The 20,529-nt window shown below is 45.4% G+C and overlaps 1 protein-coding gene across 2 annotated transcripts in view; it reads right to left on the bottom strand.

Moving 5' to 3' along the window:
- ACBD3 (acyl-CoA binding domain containing 3) overlaps window positions 1–19,883 on the bottom strand; it is a 32,448-nt gene extending 12,565 nt beyond the window's left edge. The window contains exons 1-5 of one of the 2 annotated variants that reach the window (XM_005289571.5): window positions 19,533–19,883; window positions 5,936–6,077; window positions 5,009–5,149; window positions 3,550–3,708; window positions 383–557 (exon numbers count right to left, since the gene is read on the bottom strand). In XM_005289571.5, the coding sequence (XP_005289628.1) occupies window positions 383–557; window positions 3,550–3,708; window positions 5,009–5,149; window positions 5,936–6,077; window positions 19,533–19,806 (891 nt within the window). In that variant the 5' untranslated portion in view covers window positions 19,807–19,883. Of the gene's footprint in view, window positions 1–382; window positions 558–3,549; window positions 3,709–5,008; window positions 5,150–5,935; window positions 6,078–19,116; window positions 19,139–19,532 lie in introns of those variants that run through there. The other variant, XM_065589371.1, reaches the window with a different exon arrangement.
- Between the last annotated feature and the right edge of the window lie 646 nt (window positions 19,884–20,529).

Genomic DNA, 20,529 nt, shown 5'->3' with positions numbered 1-20,529 from the left:
CCATCTGAGCCAGGATAACATTGATATGGGCACATTAAACTATTGAAGTACACACATTATTGCGCAGTGCTTAACATTTGACCTCCAAGAACTCTAACAAGGATTAAGTGATTGGCAAAGTCACTTCAGACAAGTCAAAGGTTAAACTGTCTACTTAGAATATTCTTAGTCAATGGCTGTTTTAGAAAACTACAGGAAGAGATTAACAAAGAAGCTCGGGTATTTGAATCGGATACAGTGTCAGCCAACCAATCGCCACTTTTTAAACTTTAAGAGTCACTACCTCTTTGACCTAGGATAACAAAAGTGCATTAGCACCTCTGGTAGAAAGGTTGGATCAGGGATACCAATGACCCTGTCCATGTCAAATGTTCTACTATACCTGTTGCTGTGCAAGCTGGACTTGATACAACTGCTGCATGTACTGTTGATAGTGCTGTTCTTGAAGCTGGCGAATTAGGATCTGCTGCTGTTCATAGTTGCCTGGATACTGCTGGGCTGCATATTGCTGGAACTGAACAGCAGTCTGGGAGTTCAGTGCTGCCATTATTTGTTGCCTAAATTGTCGGGAGCAGAGTATGAAGATTACACATAGCTGGAGGTATCAGCAAGTTCACTATTTTTAACTGGCCTCAAATACAGTGAACTCAATTCCTTGTGCCAACTAATTAATACAGATGGGACAAAGCCAGGAGATAATGCAAGTGAGATTTCTCCCATCTAAAATATGCCAGTTGAGAAAAGTATTAGCAAGAGGCCAGCTTGTTATTTTCTACTGAATGTTTGAAAACCCCATTTAAAGTGTTAAATCAAGACACAAGGCACACCATGAGTCACCATTTGAAGTCTGATAAACCAGAAGGAAGCGCTAAAAAGCCACACAATATTGCATTTTTCAGATTTTGAGGCCAGAAAAAAGGGTTTGATCTTCGAGTATACACACACAATCCCAATAGTCCTCCAACACAGAAGGCATCAGGACATAGTGTCAAAGTAGTCCTATGTCAATGCTTTGTGGTGAAGATAAGAATTCTGTACAAAAGGAGAACATACATTGCGATACTAGATCTGCCTCAAATTCCCTGGACAACCTGTACTCAACCAGATAGGGAAAGTATGACTTACTGGCCGGATTCAGGGGAGGACAGAGAACACTGCAAGATGGATCAGTGTGAGACAATAGCAGGCTTAATTGGTAACACTTTAGAATTATTACATGGGTTAGTTCTGAGTGGATTTGCAGCTTTCTTCCTTTTCTACAGGAATTAAATAGGAATTTGATCAGACACATGGGTCCATTTAGTCCAATATCCTGTCTCCAACTATGGCCAGCACCAGATGCTTCAAGAGAAAGGTCAAAGAACCTGGCAGTAGGCAGACATGGGATAATTTGCCCCAACCCATTAGCTCTCATCCTGATCTCTAATAGTTACAGACTGGCTTAAACCCTGAACGATGAGGTTAATATCTCTTCCACAAAACGTTTGACACCTCTGGATATTCTTGATATCCATATACATGTTCAATCCCTTTCTCCCGCCCCCTTAAAATTATTTGCATCAACTTCCTGAAGCCATGAGTTCCACAGTTTAATTACATGGTAAGTAACCAAATATTTCCTTTTACTGGTTTTGAATTTCCCACTTTACATTTTATTGAAAATCACCTTATTCTTGGGTTATGAGACAGGGAGAACGAACTCCTGATCTACTTTTTCTGTATCATTTTACACACTTTTATGATGTTCCCCCTTATTTGCCTCCTTTGTAAGATGAGCAATCCCAGTCGCTTCATATAAAAGATTTTTCCAGGCCTTTGATCATTCTCATCACCGTTCTCTAAATCCTCCTACTTCTAGAGACTATCCTTTTTGAAATAGAAGCCCAGTACTGCCCATAGCATACGCGATGAGGCTGTATCACTGATTTATATAAAGGTATTATAATATTCTCTATTATTCACCACCCCATTCCTCATGCATCCCAACATCTTGTTTGCTTTTTGACCACAGCTGCACAATGAGCAGAGGTCTTCATATACAGCGGTTGAGTTGACAGTTACTTTAGAACCCTATAAAGTGTCAGGGCAGGTCCACACTGAAAACGCTGCATTGGTGCAGCTGCGCAGCTGTAGTACTTAATTGAAGATGTTCTTCCCTTGCCATAGTTAATCCACCTCCCCAAGCTACGTCTACGGGAGAAGCTCTCCTATCAACATAGCGTTGTCTACACAGGGGATTACAGTCAGTATAACTATGTCACTCAGGGTGTGGATTTTTCACACCCCTGAGCGATGTACTTATATTGACATAGGCCTGTAGCGTAGACCTGGCATTGAAAATTTTTCTCTCAAACGTGTATTACTTTGCATTTATGGAAACTGAATATTGTTTGTCATGTTGCCCATTCACCTAGCTTTTTTTGATCTCTCTGAAGCTCCTCTCAGTCTGCTCTGGTCCTGACTAACCTACATAACTGACATCTGCAAATTTTACTACCTCACTACTCACTCCCCTTTCCAAGTCATAAATATATTAAACACAGAACCTTGTACAGAACATGGCAGCATTATGAAATTAGACATTTTTAATCAAAGAGAGGGAAAGAAGTTTTAATTAACTAGTATTCTCTTATGCCCTGAGTATATGATGGATGGATCCATGTTCTCAGGATTTTGATGTGTTTGTACAATGAAATACACAACTTTAAATATATTGGCTTTTTAAAAAAAGGTAAAGCTTTACATCATAGAATCTGACCAAATTTTAATCTTGGGCACAAAGTTCTGGCTCTTTAGTGACCTGATTTTTAGAGGTACCGAGCACCCACAAATTCCACGTAAATAAACAGGAGCTGCAGACACAACACCCCTGAAAATCAAGCCATTTTAGGCAACATTTGAAAATTCTGGTGCATGTATGCACAGAATTAAAATTGAGAAACATGATTATACAAACACTCTCTTCCAAGTTAACAACCTGGGTTCAATTCTCAGTATAGTCAGGGCCTCAAATCACAGTTGAAGGAATCTTTTCATAGGGGCACTCAAACTTTCCTCAACTGTGGGAAGCATTAGCAACTTGCCAAGACCCAAAGAGCTGCAAATTTGCATAAGGTGCAGCCCATGAAACTACAGAGCCCAGAATGAATCACCCTTTTCCACAGCTGCTTTTTTGCCTTCATTCTCTCTGTAGAGTCACTGATCCAACCATGTCAAATTAAGAGGGCAAAGCATCTACCATGGGGTTAAATGCTTAATAGTCCAAATCTTGTTTTTAAGGCAAACTACACAGTGATTTTGCTGAAAATGCAGCACTGCATGCTGGGATCTGCCATGTTTGCAAATCTGCACCTCTGTAAGATGCGTAGCTGCAGTTCTCATTGTAGAACTCCATATGCCATATTTGATCCACACACAGACTGCTCCTGACCAAGACTTTTGGCATTTGTTTATGGTATAACTATTCCAAAGCGAGCACAGAATGAAAGGCAAGCGTTCCAACAGCATGGGTAGCAATTTTCTTAAATTTTGTGTATTCCAACAACTCACTTCTGCTGTTCCATCCGGAGCCTTTCCTCCTCTATTCGCCGCCTCTCTTCTTCTTCCCGTCTCAGTCTCTCTTCCTCCTCTCGTCTACGTCTCTCTTCTTCCTTTTGTAAACGCTCTCGCTCTTCCTCTTCACGACGCCTTTGTTCCTCCTCTTCCCTCCTGTGACATCCATTCAATGACACTTCAGCATCTCCACAATCCTAAATTTAGTTACTTTTACCATTTTGTCATCTGCGGCAAAGTCAAAGGTTATGTCTACATGACTCTCACTGTAGAGGGTACATAGCTTAGGGTTCCTTTTCATTTGTATGATAAGGCATTCAGTATTCCACACATTGCCCCATCCCCTCTAACTTGACAGGCGTAACATCTTTCTGAAGATATGGAGAAGAAAGACTCTATTGTCTGAGCTTTACTCAGCTGTCACCAAATTTGCCACATGTAAAATTTAGAATCATAATTTGATGATCACTCTAACCTACTAAGTTACTTTTGTCAGCAAACTATGGTAGAACTTGAAGCTAAATGGCGGGAAACTTGAGCTCAGCCACAACCACTCCTCCCTCTCCTATGTTTGTTAACGACTTAGAAGCTACTACAGATTCTATTTAACAACACAGGAGCTGCTGTATAAAACTGCTGCCCAACAGGTCGGGGGGCCCTGCTGCGCTCTGCGTCTTCCGCTCCCTACTCCGCCCTTTCCCCCCCGAGACCCCACTGCCCGGTGAGAGTCTGTCCCTCCTCTCCTCCTCCCTTCCACTACCCCCCTCTCTGGAGGTCCCTGCCGAGACACCCCACCTGCCGCATCCCTCCTCACCTCCACCCCCATCCCTTGCAAAACCACACGCTGCGTAACCTCCTCACCCCCCCCCCCCCCCCACTCCTTGGAAGCTGGCGGCCGGGGAGGGGTGGAGGGAGATGCCTAGGCCATCAGTCCAGGGTGGGGCTCCGGCCAGCCTGGGCTCCTCTGGCCATGGGGGGGGTGTAGAAGGAGCAAGGTGGGGTGGAGGCCCAGGTGGCTAGCCTCCCCAAAGAGGGGTTTCAGCTGCTGCCCATGCCCACCGCCTGTTGGAGACTGGTTGGATAGGAGATTTTAGGCATTTGCTCATTGTTTTATATTCTAGTTGTTCAGTGTGTCAGATAGTTGGAAAGTTATTTTTAGACAAACTCAGTTCCTCACAAAGATATTACAAATGTCAGTAGAAATAATAGCCAGGCACTTCTAAGGCACTCTAGAGAGGTTTAGTTTTCTTACCTTCTTCCTTCAAATACTCACTTATCACTGAAATGGTAAAAAGGCTTAAGGAGTGTGAATGGTACAAGGCAATTTGGGAGCCGAGCACTGTCAAAGCTAAGGGCCTGTAACTGAAGCGAACTGTAGCTTTGCCTGCACACGGAGGAAGACAGCTCCCTTCCACATAAACTACCCCCACCAAAAAAAAAAAAAAAACCACCTCACCTTTTCTTTTCTTGTTCTTCTTTCTCTATTTTATGGGAGGTGACATATGTTGAAAAGAGATGACAACACCTATTAAGGAGCTGTACAAATTCTGCCATGGCTTCCTGTTTTGACATGTTTCCAAGGGCTGCCCATTCTTTCCTGGGAGAAACAAAAAATAATACGCCTAAGAGCATATAATGTTAGAAGAACATACAACCATCTTCTCAAGTTAGTGGTCAATTCCCAACCCAATAAACACAAAAGGAACTCAGGTTGAAATTACAGTCACATTTTAAGCTATGGTGCACAAGAGACTTGGGACCAAGTGTGTCTCTCATACTAACTGGAGAAAACAGTTTTTCTTCTTACAATTGATGATATTTCAATCGGAAGACTTCATAGCTGTTTTTTCTCCCTATCCTACAAGGGTTTTTTTCTGCCTATCCCTTTTTTTAATGGTGTAAAATATTGCAAGCAAGTCTCTAACATACCCCATTAAACCTAACTGTAACTTCACATTATACTTTGAAAATTCCAAAATTCAGATAAACTGGAAACAGGCATTTGATGCATTATCCCCCTCTTGCTTCTGTTCTATGTTATGACTGATTATCTTCAACTGGCTAGATCTATACAATTTATCTAAGCCACTTCTGTTGTAACATGTCACTATTGATTAGTTAATGCCCCAAAATCTCATTAGATTCGTGAAGAATTAGAGGATGCTGAGTATTCCTGGGTTTCAAGTCTAAACAATTCTATTCTTATATTTGTCTAGTAACTCGGATGTCAGATGCATGTATCTGAAGAACTCCCCCTTCCACCAACTTATTTGCATTTCCAGACAGTACAATATATTTGTTTTGCTACTGTTGAACCAAGATTATGTTAACTGCATTTCGCTCACTGTCTGTTTGAGGCATAGGCCAATGAAAGACAAACTACCTCCTATCATTTCCCAGCACATCAAAGAATCCAACTTCAGGGCAAGTGTCCGGATTGTAGGGTCCCAACAGAACCTGCTTGTGTAGTGCCACAAGTTTAAGTTTTTCTTCGTATGTTGGATGAAAGGCTTTGCCATCTTTCTCTGCCAAAGCAAAGAGAAGAATTTGGTATTACGATTTATTTATTAAGAGATAAACTTACACCAATATGAAAAAGCCTCACAGAATGGATAGGGAAACCTATCCCTTAAGTGTTCTCAATTTTTTGCCCCAGAAGAAATTATCTGCCCCTTGACTTGTTAAATACAAGTCCTATTATTTGGTCAAAATTAAGCGAATCTGTCCAAAATAGAAAAACACAGCTGTAATTACTGCAACATAATTATAAAGTGTTTTAAATAATGTATCCTAGATTGCATCTTTAGCAAAAATATGGTAATTACTGTCTAAATATATAAGTTACATAGACCAACATTGTATCATATGGATCTATAGTTTTCAAATATTTAAAGAGGCTTCTTAATGTGAATTTTTCACAAGTATGCTTCCCAAGTCCCCTGTAATGACATGGGGACGGGTTTCTGTATAAAGAACTAAGATTTTAATTTTACATTCCACAGAGTTTTAACACTGTTCTGTGTGTCTTGCTTTATGCCAAGAGCTACAGCAAGGAAGACTGCAGAAAGTAAACAATCCACAATTTAAGGGGAAAATCTTGCTTAAGGCAATTAAATTACTCCAACTGCCTTGGCAAATTGTGATACTACTCCACAATTAAGAGGCTAGAGGTGACAATTATCAAGGCTTAAATTGACTGGATTTCAGTGCTAGAGGAGAAACAGCATTAAAACTTATATTTACAGTACATTAAAATTAATTTCAAAAGTCTTCAGATTCTGTATCAATTCCGTATAGCACATCTTGATGCTGTCTTAGTCCAATCACACTGAATGCTTATTAGTAGAGCCATGCAAATCTGCAGATACCCGCTTTATATTAGCGAATCATGTTTGTGGATGGTTGCAGATACAAATTTTGTATCCACGCATGGCTCTACATATTAGCAAGAAAAATGCTGCATGGAAGATTTTTATATATAAACACACACACACACACAATAAATAAACAAAGAGAGTCAACTAGGACTATCCCAGCATGTTTCACTAGCTGTCAAAACAAAACAAAGGAACACCCATTTTTTGAATTATACTGCTTGCTGAAAAGACTTGTTTCCTCTTACACAAGATAGAATGAATGACATTTTTCTCTTTTTAGAAAGATTAGTATAAGGCAGCCATTACTGTAGATAACCACAATACAGAATTCAAGTGAAAGGCCTACTGCACTCAAAACCTGTGCTTGCTGGTACTGCTTGTACAGTCATGAATTGCAGCCAAAGTACTTACTGGTTGGAGCTGTGAAATTGACAAGAAACCACAGCTTCCGGCTTGGAGCCCAGCTGCCCAAAGCTCCGGGCTGTAAGTTCCCCACCAGGAGCATGGCAGCCAACTGGACTCCAGATGGATTCACCCATCTCCCGGCTGGGGGGAAGCGGGGCTCCTAGCGGGGAGCTGCATGAGGCCCTGGCTCTCAGCCTCCCACACTGGCCCTCTTTAGTCAGTGGAAGTACTCCTGGTGAAGACACCCGCCACTGACAGAAGGAGGGTAGTGTGGACATCAGCCACCACAGTAATTACTGTGGTGGCTGTAAGTCATGGGTGGGCAAACTTTTTGGCCTGAGGGCCACATCTGGATAGGGAAATTGTATGCAGGGCCATGAATGTAGGGCTGGGTCAGGGGGTTGGGATGAGTGAGAGTGCGGGGTGTGGTGTGCAGGAAGGAGCTCAGGGCAAGGGGTTGGGGTGCAGGAGGAGTGGCAGGGGGCTGGAGTGCAGGAGGGGCTGCGGAGTGCGGGAGGGGGCTCAGGGCAGGGGCTTGGGGTTGAGGAGGGGTGTTGCAGGGGGTTAGGGGCTCAGGGCAGGAAGTTGGGGTTTGGGGTGCAGAAGAGGTTCGGGGGGAAGGCTCCAGCATGGCCCCGCTTGCCTCTAGCAGCTCCGGGGTGGCAGCGGCGCACAGCAGGGCTAAGGCAGGCTCCCTGCCTGCCCTGGCCCTGCACTGCTCCCAGAAGTGGCCAACATGTCCGGAAGCAGCTCCTGGAGGGTGGGGTGGGGCAGGCAGCTCTGCCGCATGCAGCCCTCCCCTGTGGGTACCACCCCCAAAGCTCCCATTGACCGCAGTTCCCCGTTCCCGGCCAATGAGAGCTGCGGAGGGCAGTGCTTGGAGCCCTCTGCCCCCACCGCCAACCAGCCACAGGGACATGGTGCCAATCAGTTCAGTTACCCTGAATTTTTTTTTTCTTAAATAAAACAAACAAGAACCATGGCTGATATACCACTGTGATAGGCAACACTGTAGGAAAAACGGAAGTTAAATGTTATGTCCAGCTATATGATTTTAATTGTAATTGGTCATGGTAGGGACAAGGGCGCTAAGCTAACATTATGTCTAGGTTTATATGCAAAGTACACTTTCAGACCACTAAATAACACGGGCAAATCTAACAATGGGGAACTGTGTACCTGTAACTCTTCATTGTTGGATGCTGTAGCATAGACAGATTGTGGGTGTTTTTACCATATGTTGTCTAACCCTGCCCTTAGAATTAGTATCTGAGCCCAGCTCAGAGCAGGGTTGGTAAAGCCTATTTCTACAAGGAGTTGAGAATTACAGAGCAACATTTTCCCAATGTAGATAAGCCCTCTGATGACCAAGCTCCAAATATGAAGTGAAGCTGAAATCTGTATTAACAAAGAAAGTTCCCCAAGGGAGAAAGAAATAAAAAGCTAAATGAAAAAAGAAAAAAAAAAAAAAAAAAAAAAAAAAAAAAAAAGATCAGACAACTTTCCACTGAGAGATTAAGAGGATTGGGGGGAGGGGGGTGGAAGGAGAATATTCAGTGGCTTGTTCATAATATAAATGCAAGTACCTAGCAAACGGTATTCTTCTGAGTCAGTCAAGAGAATCTGAGCTTCTAGATTACATGCTAGCGGTTTCTTGTTTTAATCCAGGGGTCGGCAACGTTCGGCACGCGGCTCGCCAGGGTAAGCACCCTATCGGGCCGGGCCAGTTTATTTACCTGCTGACGCGGCAGGTTCGGCCGATCGCGGCCCCCACTGGCCGCGGTTCGCCGTCCCGGGCCAATGGGGGCGGCGGGAAGCCGCGGCCAGTACATCGCTCGCCCGCGCCACTTCTCGCCACCCCCATTGGCCTGGGACGAAGTGACGCGGGCGAGCGATGTGCTGGCCGCGGCTTCCCGCCGCCCCCATTGGCCTGGGATGGCGAACCGCGGCCAGTGGGGTCCGCGATCGGCCGAACCTGCCGCGTCAGCAGGTAAATAAACTGGCCCGGCCCGATAGGGTGCTTACCCTGGCGAGCCGCGTGCCGAACGTTGCCGACCCCTGTTTTAATCATTTGTGTGCTCCAAGCTCTAACCACCCATCATACTTAAGCCTTGTATACACTGCAGTTTTGTTGGCAAAAGGTAAAACAGTGGAGGCGTACACACTGCAATCCCACTTTTGGTGACAAAACTCTTCAGTTTTGGTGACAAAATAAAACCACTTTGACAAGAGACATAGCATTTCTTGCGCAAAAGTATTGTCAACTAAGTGCCAGTGTAGATGCTGCCATTCGTTACATTAGTAGACATAACTGGCCTCCCCCAGTATCCCACAATGCCCACTGTGACTGCTCTGCTCACGGTTTTGAACTCGGCTACCCTGCAGGCATGCACCCCTACCCTTTCAAAGCTCCAGAAAGCGTTGACATTCCTCAGCCTGGAGAGCTCACAGAGCTCCTGAGAAGGCTGTGGGAGAGCTCGGAGGGAATGACAGAACCCTTAATGTGGAATCGGCAGGCAGAGCAGGCTGCTGTGGGGTGTGGGGAGGAGAGACTACTCTGCTGTGCAGAGTGTGGGGGGGTGATGTGGGAGGGTGTTCCCCCTCCCCCAAGATTGTTAGTTCAGGCTGCTGTCTGAACGTAGAGACAGCATGCTGACTTTCCCTCCACACACACAAACTGTCTCTCTCACATATACACTCCCACAACACACACACGCTCCCTGTCACACACTCCCTCCCCCCACATACACTTCAGTTGAAAAGCAGCTGGCAATCTAGTAGGATGCCCATGGAACAATGGGATTGAGAAACCTGCAACATGTGATGCTGTACCTGCCCCATGAGGCATTGCAAACCCTTCCCAAAGCACCCTGCAGTCAGTGGGATAGCTACCCACAGTGCACTTCTCTTTGTGTCGATGCACTCTGCCGATGCAAGGAGCATAGTGTGGATGCGCATGGAAAGAGCTACAGTCCTCTGAGTCTTGCCAAATAGGCTCTTCAGTGCCAGGCTCGTCAAGCATCCACGAGTCACAAACCTTTGACAGCCCTGAAAATAATTACTGGACATCTCTACGTGGTAAAATGAAACTTTTGTTTCAATTTAATATATATTTGGTCTGGAACCATTCACAAGCACTAACATTGGACAATGTGTTCCCCTATTTAACCAGAGGAGGTACATACCAAAGTCAGCAACACTACAAGCTTCCCCATCCATTTCCATTGATATACCTCAACTATGACCTAGGACAGGGGTCTCAAACTCAAATGACCATGAGGGCCCCATGAGGACTAGTACATTGACCCGAGGGCCGCATTACTGACACCTCCCCCCCCACCCTCGGCCCCGCCCCACTCCACCCCTTCCATGAGGCCCTGCCCCTGCCCACCCCTTCCCTGCCCCCATTCCAGCCCCTTTCCCAAAATCCCTACCCCAACTCTGTCCCCTCCCTGCCCCCAGGGGGTGCAGGAGGGGTGTGGCGGGGGCTCAGGGCAGGGAGTTGGGGTGTGGGGTGCAGGAGGGGTGAGGGGTACAGCAGGGGTGCAGGGTGCAGCAGGGGCCTGGGGTGCAAGAGGGGTGCAGGGTGCAGCAGTGGGATCAGGGCAGTGGGTTGGGGTGCAAGAGGAGTGCGGGGTGCGGGAGGGGTTCAGGGCAGGGGTCAGGGTACGGCAGGGGGTCGGGGTGCAGCAGGGGGCTCAGGCCAGGAGGTTTGGCTGCAGGAGGGGGTCGGGGGGCAGGATCTAGCCTGGCACGTACCGGGGGCAGGGCAGGCTCCCTGCCTGCCTGCCCTGCCCCCTTGCTGCTCCGGGAAGAGGCTGGAACATGGGGGGGGCACGGCGGAGGGGCTGTGTGTTGCTGTTGCTTCAGGCACCGCCCCCAGCAGCTCCCATTGGCCGGGAACGGGGAACCGCGACCAATGGGAGCTGCTGGGGGTGGTGCCTGAAGCAACAGCAACACAGCCCTCCGCCGCCCCCCCTTCCTCATGTTCCAGCCTCTTCCCGGAGCGGCGCAGGAGAGGGCAGGCAGGCAGCATGCCCTGTCCCGGGCTGCTCTAGGTAAACACCAAGGGAGGGCAGGGGTGGGGGGGGACTGCAAGGGGATCGGGGGCCGCGTGTTTGAGACCCCTGACCTAGGAGAACCACTCCAAGGATGGCAGAAGGATATGGTCATCTTTGTCTACCCCTGAACTCGACAGGGGACCAACAACTACTCAGACCACTCAAACGCCAGACCTAGTGACTTTCAGTCACTAACAACTTAGACTTGACTTAACTGATGTTTAAGTAGTAAAAGCTCTGTGTAACTGGCCGTTACCAATCCCCCAGCCATCCAACCCTCCATACAGCTTTTCTTTATTGTGTTAGCATCTTGATTAAGTGATAACACCCCAGAGATCCACTGAACACTCAATGAGTTGTCCATTGAGACAACTCTTCAAACAGGTTAGTCTCTAGGCTAAAGTTAAAGCCAGGCCTATTAACAATACACATAACACTGTTTAATATTAGTCTGTAAGTATGACATAACCAAGAGAGCTTCAACCATTCAAATGAGCTAGAAATGGAAAGCAGTTGAAGATGCAACACACACACAGAAACAACGGTCTCCCTTATAATCACAGAAAATTTAATTTACTGTTTCCTTATTGTCAAGTAGTAGATCTAAAATGGAATATATGCTGGCAAATTAAGACTCAAGAAAGAATGCAATGAAATATGCTTAAGAAAGGAGTATTAGTGTATTGTTTATATATAGCTAAATATCGTGACTGACCATTGCTTTTCATTTTATAACATTAAATATTGAAAATTCTTCACCAAGAAACATTGCACAGTATACTCATAACACTCCCTCTCAGGCTTCTATTCAATTACTGCATCCATTCTAAGGGAAGGAGTCCCATGGGACACAGTTAATTCTGAGTTGTTAGAACCGCCTCAAAAATATGTTTTTCATTTGGTGTTTTTTGGAAGTGACAAACCAAAATATTACAAGAATGACTTAAAACCTAATTACTGTCTAATCTATGTATAGTTATTAGCACTCACCCTTCCAGAATATGTTCAGGAGGCAAAAAAAGCAGAAATAAAAATCTCAGTTACGGAAAGTTACTCAAGCAAGTCCTTCGCTCAGAGGTTATCATCAAGGCCGAGCACCATTCCAATTACCATATATACTCGTTCATAAGCCAAATTTTTTTAGTAAAAAAGGGAAGCATCAGAGAAGGGGGTCGGCTTATGAACGGGAACAGAGGGGGGGGGACACAGACCCTCCCCCCAAGATAGGGGGCAAGGAGAGGCAGCACAGCCAACAGACCCAGAAGGGAAGAGGCGGGGCCAGAGTCTCTCCGCTTCTGGCCACACTGCTCTCCCCCCAGTCTCCGAAGCAGCTGCAGCTCTGGGGCTGGCAGGCTGCCGCCGTGCTGCCCGGCCCTGCCTGCTGGAGCAGGCTGCCGCCGTGCTGCCCGGCCCTGCCTGCTGGAGCAGGCTGCCGTCAGACCAGAGATATTCTCCCCCGGCCCGCCCCAGCTAAGGTGGGAAGGGATGGGATGGGGAGAGTGTGGAGTCCCAGGCTAGGGGTGGGGTCATGTGGGGGGTGGTCACAGGGGTTACTCCCCTGACCCCCAGCTTCTCTCCCCCCCCCCAAAAAAAAATTTCCCACCAGTTGCTGTCCCGGCCCATCAGGGTAAGCAGCTAGTGTGCCGGGACACTTTGTTTACTTAGGTTTACCTCCCTGCCTGCGGACGTTCGAGGTAAACAAACCAGCAGCTTATCCTGATGACCCAGGAGCCAAAGTCTGCTGACCCCTGAATTACAGGGTCGGCTTATGAATGGGTCATAAAAAAAATTCATTTTTACTTATCCATCTTGGGGGGGGGGGGGGGTCGGCTTATAAACGAACCGGCTTATGATCAAGTATATATGGTACATCTGTAGATCTCTAGAGCAGATAACACTTTTCAAATTCCAGAGAACAAGAATGTACCCACAAAACTCATTGGCGGGACAATTCAGCCATTTCTAGTAACCAATTGCTATATGCCAAGCAACAGAAGAGATCAGGTCATGTTTCTTGTCCTGAAGCCTTTGTGTGTGTCTGAAGATAGAGATAGAACTTCTTTAGCATGATTCGAGGGGGAATAGACAGCTGTGGTCAGATGACATTAAGAAACAGATTTGGGTCACGTCTACATCACGGTTGCTGCAACTGTGCTGCTGCAGCACCCATGGTGAAGGTGCTTCCTACAGTGGCGGAAGGGATTTCTCATACCCAAGCAATGTAGCTAGGTGATCAAATTTTTAAGTGCAGACCAGGCCTTAGGATATCACTGTAGCTTCCTGATAGTAAAATGAGTATTGTTTCTTTATGCATAGATGGTGCTGCACAGCTGATCATTTCCAGAAAGATATGAAATCTCTTCCTCGCAGACTGGTGTATACTGAAGGTTGGGGGGAAAAGATGGACATTTCAGGCAGAGAGATTTCCATCCCATAAGGCCAAGTCTACATTAGAAAGGTTTGCTGGTACAGTTACACTGGCAAACCTCCTAGCATGTGTATAGCTTACACTGGCAAAGAAGAACTTTTGTCTTTTGCTGATATAGTTTATATCAGTGGTTCCCAAACTTTTTTCCACCAAGGTCCCCTTTGGCACCTAAATATCCTGGATCCCTTTCATTTCCTAAAACAACATAAAACTTCTGTATATCAGCTAGGTTTATTATGACACACATGCACAAGCGCACACACAGTTGAGTTTACTAGTCTCAGGATTCCCTGGGCTCAGTTCCCATATCCACCATAGAGTCCTGAAACCCTACTTCACTTGATCTGTATTTCTGTTTCCCCTAAATGGGTTATTACTTTCTTATCTTGTAGAAGTGTTGAGTCTTGACATCTGTGGCAGAAAGTAATTCTAAGCCCTCAAAGGAGGGTGAGGGGGTGTAATATCCTGAATGGGCAAGGGCGGTACTACTGGAATGCTCCCACCACTCATGCCCGGTCCATGAAAAGTCATGCTAGGCGCAGGATGCCATTTTGAGAATAAAATGGCATCCTCCATATAGCAAAAGTGCCAGAATGCCAAAATGTTCTGGCCCTGGTTCAAAGTACAGACCCCCACATAACAACAATGGATAAGCAGAGATCCAGGGATCCCACTTTGGGAACCAATGGCTTACAGGAGTTCAGCGAGTGAAATAAGCTACACCAGCAGAAGCATTTTCATGCTAGTGTAACGGAATAGCGGTGTCTCAAAATTCTCACACTCCTAACTGACATTGCTATACTGACAAAAGTTTTGAGTGGAGACCTGGCCTAAGAATATGGAATATTCTCCTAACAAAAGTGATGGAAGCCCTAACACTGGAGTAATTTTGAAGTAGATTGGACAAAGCAGTAGAATATACAGTAGTATAGCAGGGAACAATTTTGCCAGTAACAGGGGAGATGGAAAAAGGATTAATTATATCTAGTCCATCTCTAATGTCTCTCTTTGGTAAAGAGTAAACAAAATTGCCTTTAATATTTTAATCCTTACCACTCTTAATTTAATTACATACTATCACATCACAAATAAAGGTAGAGTTTTTTGATCTATATACACAGACAACAATGAAAAATCTTGGCAATCATGGTGATAAGATGTTACCTAATTGGTACACCTGCATTACAGCAGGGAACTATAGTTCCCAGCTCAGACAGTAACGTCTAGTCTACATTACAGACCTATATTGGTATAACTTCATTGCTTAGGGATCTGAAAAATCCACTCCCCCAAATGACTTAGTTATACCGACCTAACCCATCATCAACATGGCTACCACCTTTCGGGGAGTTGGATTAACTATGCCAACAGGAAAGCTCTCTCCCATCAGCTTAGAGCATCTTCATTAAAGTGCTACAGCAGCGCAGCTGCATCAGTTGCAGCTTTTTAACTGGCCTAACACACTAGCTCTGATCAAGCGAATGCTCTAAAACCAGCAGTCTGATCATGGTAATATGGGCGGCCACCTGAGTACAATCTTGTCTGAGACCTTAGGTATGTACTGAGGTGGCTAGTCAAACTGCCACCACCCATTCTGCTATGACCGCATTGCTATTTTTAGCAAACTACCATAATCAGTGCTAGCACAAGTACGTCAGCCTGAGCTGGGAATTACACCTTCCAGTTGCAGTGCAGATGTACCCTAAAGTTTTTTGATCAAAATTAAATTTTATGGAAAGAAGAATCAAAGACTGCAAAGTTAGCTAGTCATGTACCAGACACACATTCAGGAGCCACACTTGGATAAGTAATTTCCTATTCTCTAGGGTTGCTTATTCTTTGGCCTCCTGTGGCAACTTCCCTGGTATTCCAACTTATGCCCTCTCCATACCAATATCCATATCAGTGCCATCAAGAGAAGCAATTCATGACACAAAGTTGCCCTTACCTGCTTTGTGTTGGGTGGGTGAACAGTGAGCATCGTGGGCTGCGACATTTTATCATTAAGTCTTCAGAGAGGGATAGAAGATTTTTTCCCTAAGAGTTCAGCGTTCATGAAAACTGCTAGAACAGCAGCCAAAGTCTTCTCTAAATCAACATAATATAGCTTTTGTACAGGGATCACAAGCAACACAGCCTTCCTAACATTAGCCTTCCAGCATGCCTCAATTCTAACCTGGAGGAACAGCTTGTGCATTCACTTGTTAGCCTCTTTTCTGAGACTACCAATAAATGGTGCCACTGTGAAAATGTGTTTTACAATGTGGATACCTAAGCCATTGGGAATGGAACCGAGACCAATTCATTTCAGACATTCCATAGTCACCATCCTATTTCATATCTGAATCATTGACCTGAACATGAGTCTCTGTAGCCAAGTACTAATACGCTAGATGACAATGTTCAGACTGCTACATTATGGTGAATGTTTTACAAAGGAAAAAAAAAGCAGTAGTAATGATTGGAAGGGAATATTTGGACTCAGAATGAAAATCATCAGGGATTGGGGGAGGAGAAGGGGAACCTCAGGTCATGAAGTTCATCCCTATGTCTAGACAGAGGTGGTTCTCTAGACTTTTTGTTTTGGTTTTTTAAAGAAAAACAAAATCCCATACTACAGATTAAACAATGAATGCTGGTTGAAAATACTACATGATTTTAGACTGAACCAAGTTTATCCCTCACAAAATTAAGCTTTTATAAACCTAAGGCCAACAGGAACTTTTAACAGTTCAAACACTGCAGCACAAGAAACAAGACACTAACTAAACACAAAAATGATACTGGATTAATTAATTTTCCATTGTCCAAACTGAGAAATGTACACAGTACCTAACAGCATAAATAAGTGTTTTTTTTTCTGAGAGAAATCACTTTTAAGACAGTAGGCCATTAGTAGTAACACACAGGGTGGATAAAAAACAAAGTTTTTTGTTATTTAAATTATAGTGTTTTTTCTCTAAATAAACCTGTTTAAAATGAAATCCAAATGTAATACAAATTCTGTTAAAGCATAAATGTATTATAATCTCTTAAAACACTTAAATACAAAACTAAATATGCTGAATCCAGGAGCCTCTATCAAAAACTGACTTAAATGCTGCTTTTCTATACAAAAAAAGAATCAGGTGGGGGGAAAAAATCTAATTTTTGAGGTGAAGCTTTATAAATATGGCACAATAGGTTATGCACTGTATTAAGGGCTTGTTATATTTAATAAAATACATTTTAAATGCTGTTGTGTGTGTTGAATTAAATTGCAGTTACCATTCTAATGCAGCTTGACACAAATCATGAGCCAAATGTTAATTATCTAGTAAATCATCTTTCACCATTTTCTAACATACTAAAATGTACAATTAATAAGAATGAAAATACTGAACTACATAATTACTTAAATGTATATATTTATAGTGTACCATCCTAGGTAGCAAAAGATGCATCAAATATAGCGCAAAAGTTCTATTTAGCTATAACCATTAAAGCATGTTGATTTACCTTTCTTCAAAAAATAACTGAAGCACAAGTGGAAAAGTTGACAAATAGTTTTAAATTGATGCATTCCACTTAGTGATTTAAACGTAAGCTTGTTCACAATGTATGATTTTATAGTATGTCTTTTAAATAGCCTGGGGAAATGTAGAGTAATAAAACCATAGTCAAGAATGAAAGGCAAAGATGAGGTACCTTCCACACAAGTTCAAAGTACTTTAAAAAGTGCTCAACAAGCCACACAAGAACCCTGTTAAGTATTATACCCATTTTAACAGGTGGAAACAAGGCAGAGATTACATGACTTGTCCCATACAACACAGAGTGACAGTGACAGACTCAGGAACAGAACCCAGGAGCCTTGATTCCCAATTCATGCAAACTTACCATTAGATAAAAACGGTCTGCCTCTCATATTTTAAAGAATTAAGGAAATGACTCTACTTGTTATTGTTTTAATAAGAAAATGAAAAACACTGCAAAACTACATCTCCTTCCCCAGGTCAGACTGAGGGTAGGTCTACACTTACAACACTACAGCAGTACAGCTGCAGCAGTGCTTCAGTTCAGCAGACACTACCAACACTGACAGGAAGGGTTCACCCCTGGCTGCAGGTATCTAGCACTACCTACACCTGGGGTTAGGGCAGCATAGCTACAAATCTGGGGGTTGGATTTTTCACACCCTGAGAGGCCTAGTAAGCTGATGTAAATCCCTAGTGTAGACCAGCCCTAAAACAATGCAATGCCCAGAACACAGGCCCCTAGAAGAGATGCATGGGCATCAGAAATAAAGCTCCAGGATGAAGACTGTATTCAACAACTTAATTCCTTTAGCACAATGGAACTTGTACAATAAAGTTAAAGCTTATGTGTGCAGAAGACAGAGCTTTCTTAGGGGCTAGCCTGAAACCGTGAACTCACACAGAAATTAAGGACCTCCACAAACTTCACCACCGTCCGTTCTATGTGCAAGGAGTACTTCTTTGACCTTGCCTTCTCTAACATATACTAACATTTTATTAAAAACCACAAAACAAAATGCTCTACTCCACACACCTCCCCCCAAGGAGAGGATGAAAGAACAAACATGTGACAGATGTTTGTGACACTGCTTAATGCACTACTGGAAGGCATTCAGATACTATGGTGATGCGCACGGTATAAAGAACCTGTGCAGAATGACATTCTTCCCCAAGACAGAACCTCTGCCCTTGGGAGCAATAAAGAGGGCAACAGGGATCTCATCTCCCTCCTCCAGAGGGACAAAGAGTCCCCCAGTACTTACCCAAGATGATAACTGTGTAGCATAGCCATACTTTATTTCCTGGGACAATGTTCACAGGGCTCCCAGAGTAGAGAGCCTTTGAGTTAACACCCCAGTTCATAGCCCTCAGAGCAATTGTTTGGCTGTCTGCAAACTCAAGCAGTCATGATTGAGATGCTCAGTCCACATTTTCAAGGTTCTCTTTGCATCATGCAGGTGAGAAACCAAGTTAAAACTTAAATTCCAATACATCACCCCCAGAAGCTGGAGCCCTAAATATGAGCCAGTAGTGCCTGTTGTCTTAACCCAGTACTGCTTCTGCCCCTAATATACAGAGAAATTTGCTGCTACGATTTCATTTTAAACATGAAACAGTAAAAAAAAAAAAAGCCTCTGAATTTTAGAACTGTTTGAAATCATCAAGTAAATTACTATAGCCTAACCTCTTTCCTTCTCTAGTGTTATAATATTTATAGTGGTAACCTGGGGTGGGAGGAAGGGGGTTTACAAAGAAACACTCACAGATGCTATTACCGGTCATTTTCTGCCCGGCCCTGTAAGCTGCCGCCCGCCCCCCCACGAGCGCGCACTGGGCTCCTCGCTGTCTCCGAGCCCCACCGGCCCGGCTCCGGTCCGCACCAGAAGGGCCGCGACCTTCACCGCCCTGGGGCCGGGTGCTGAGTAGGGATCATCCGTGGTCTGGGCTAAGTTGTGAGCAAAGGCTCCGAGTCAAGCTGCGGCCGCGGCTCCGCTCGCACCAACCAGGACCCGGCCGGCGCCTGCTCGGGGGCTTCAGAGCACGAGGGGGCGCGGAGCGAGTTCGTTCGCCGCTCCCGGGGCGGGGGAGGGGCAAACCCGGAGAGGCGGCGGGGCTTGGGGGCAGCCCGGGCACTCGGGGCGGGGCAGCCCGGGCACTCGGGGCGGGACAGGCCGGGGGCGGGGTCAGTCACCTTTGAAGAAGCGCAGGGCCAGGCCGTACAGCTCCTCCAGGCCGAACCCCCAGCGCTGCTCCGGACTCAGCGCCGCTGCCTCTTCCGCGTCCCCTCCGGCCTCCTCCGGGAGCCCGGGGCCCGGCCGGCTCCACCCCGCCGCGTTCCCCGCCCGGGGATCCGGCTGCCCCGGCCGGGCGTCCCCAGGCCGCTCCTCGGAGTCGGGGCTCAGGGTCAGCCCGTCTATGGAGACCTCGAGCCGCTCCGAGCTTAGCGCCGCCACCACCGCCGCCATCCTCCCTCAGCCTCCGGCTCGGCTCGGCTGGGGCGGGGCGGCCACGTCCCGACTTCCGGTCCCCTCCGACCCGGAACTTCCGGCACCAGCGCGCAGCCCCCCCCGTGCCCCGCCCCCTGCTCCCCCCCGACCCGCTCCCTGGGGCAGTGGCGGCTGTAGATGTTTACAACAGTGGGAGGAGCTTGAGGCAGATCATGTTTCGTCTCAGCTTTCAAACGTTCTCTGAGCTCTGTCACCCCCTCATTGACTGTTCTGCCTTTGAACTGTACATCTGTGCGCTCTCCCTTCTTGAACTAAGGGTGGGGCAGATTAGGTTATTTGCAAGTACAGATGACAAGTGTCTACACTGTGCTTTACAAGTTTGAAATTTCATCATCAGAGCCAGCTGTAATAAATAAGTGTAATAAAAAAAGTAGTTTTCAACTTTTTGATCTGCCACATTTTGTGCTTGAGGCACAGTGTTCGTGTAGTGTGTTTCATAAATATTTTATTATACAGCAGCTGCATTACTTATTTTTTAGAAGGATTAAGTGTCTGGTTTAAGAAGCTTTGAATTCCTTATTCTAAAACACATTCTCAGTGTAAAAGGAACTGAATTGGTGACTGGACCTGTCAGGTTTGCCATGTTTTACTCAAATGAAAGGAAATACTTTTTTGCATTCTTCGATAAGTTTGTTTCCTTGCTCATTTTGGCCTTGTCTACATTAGGAAAAAAAGTTGTGT

Source organism: Chrysemys picta, chromosome 3 (assembly GCF_011386835.1).
Source record: "Chrysemys picta bellii isolate R12L10 chromosome 3, ASM1138683v2, whole genome shotgun sequence".
Taxonomy (NCBI): Eukaryota; Metazoa; Chordata; order Testudines; family Emydidae; genus Chrysemys; species Chrysemys picta.
This window is presented reverse-complemented; position numbering and strand designations above follow the sequence as displayed.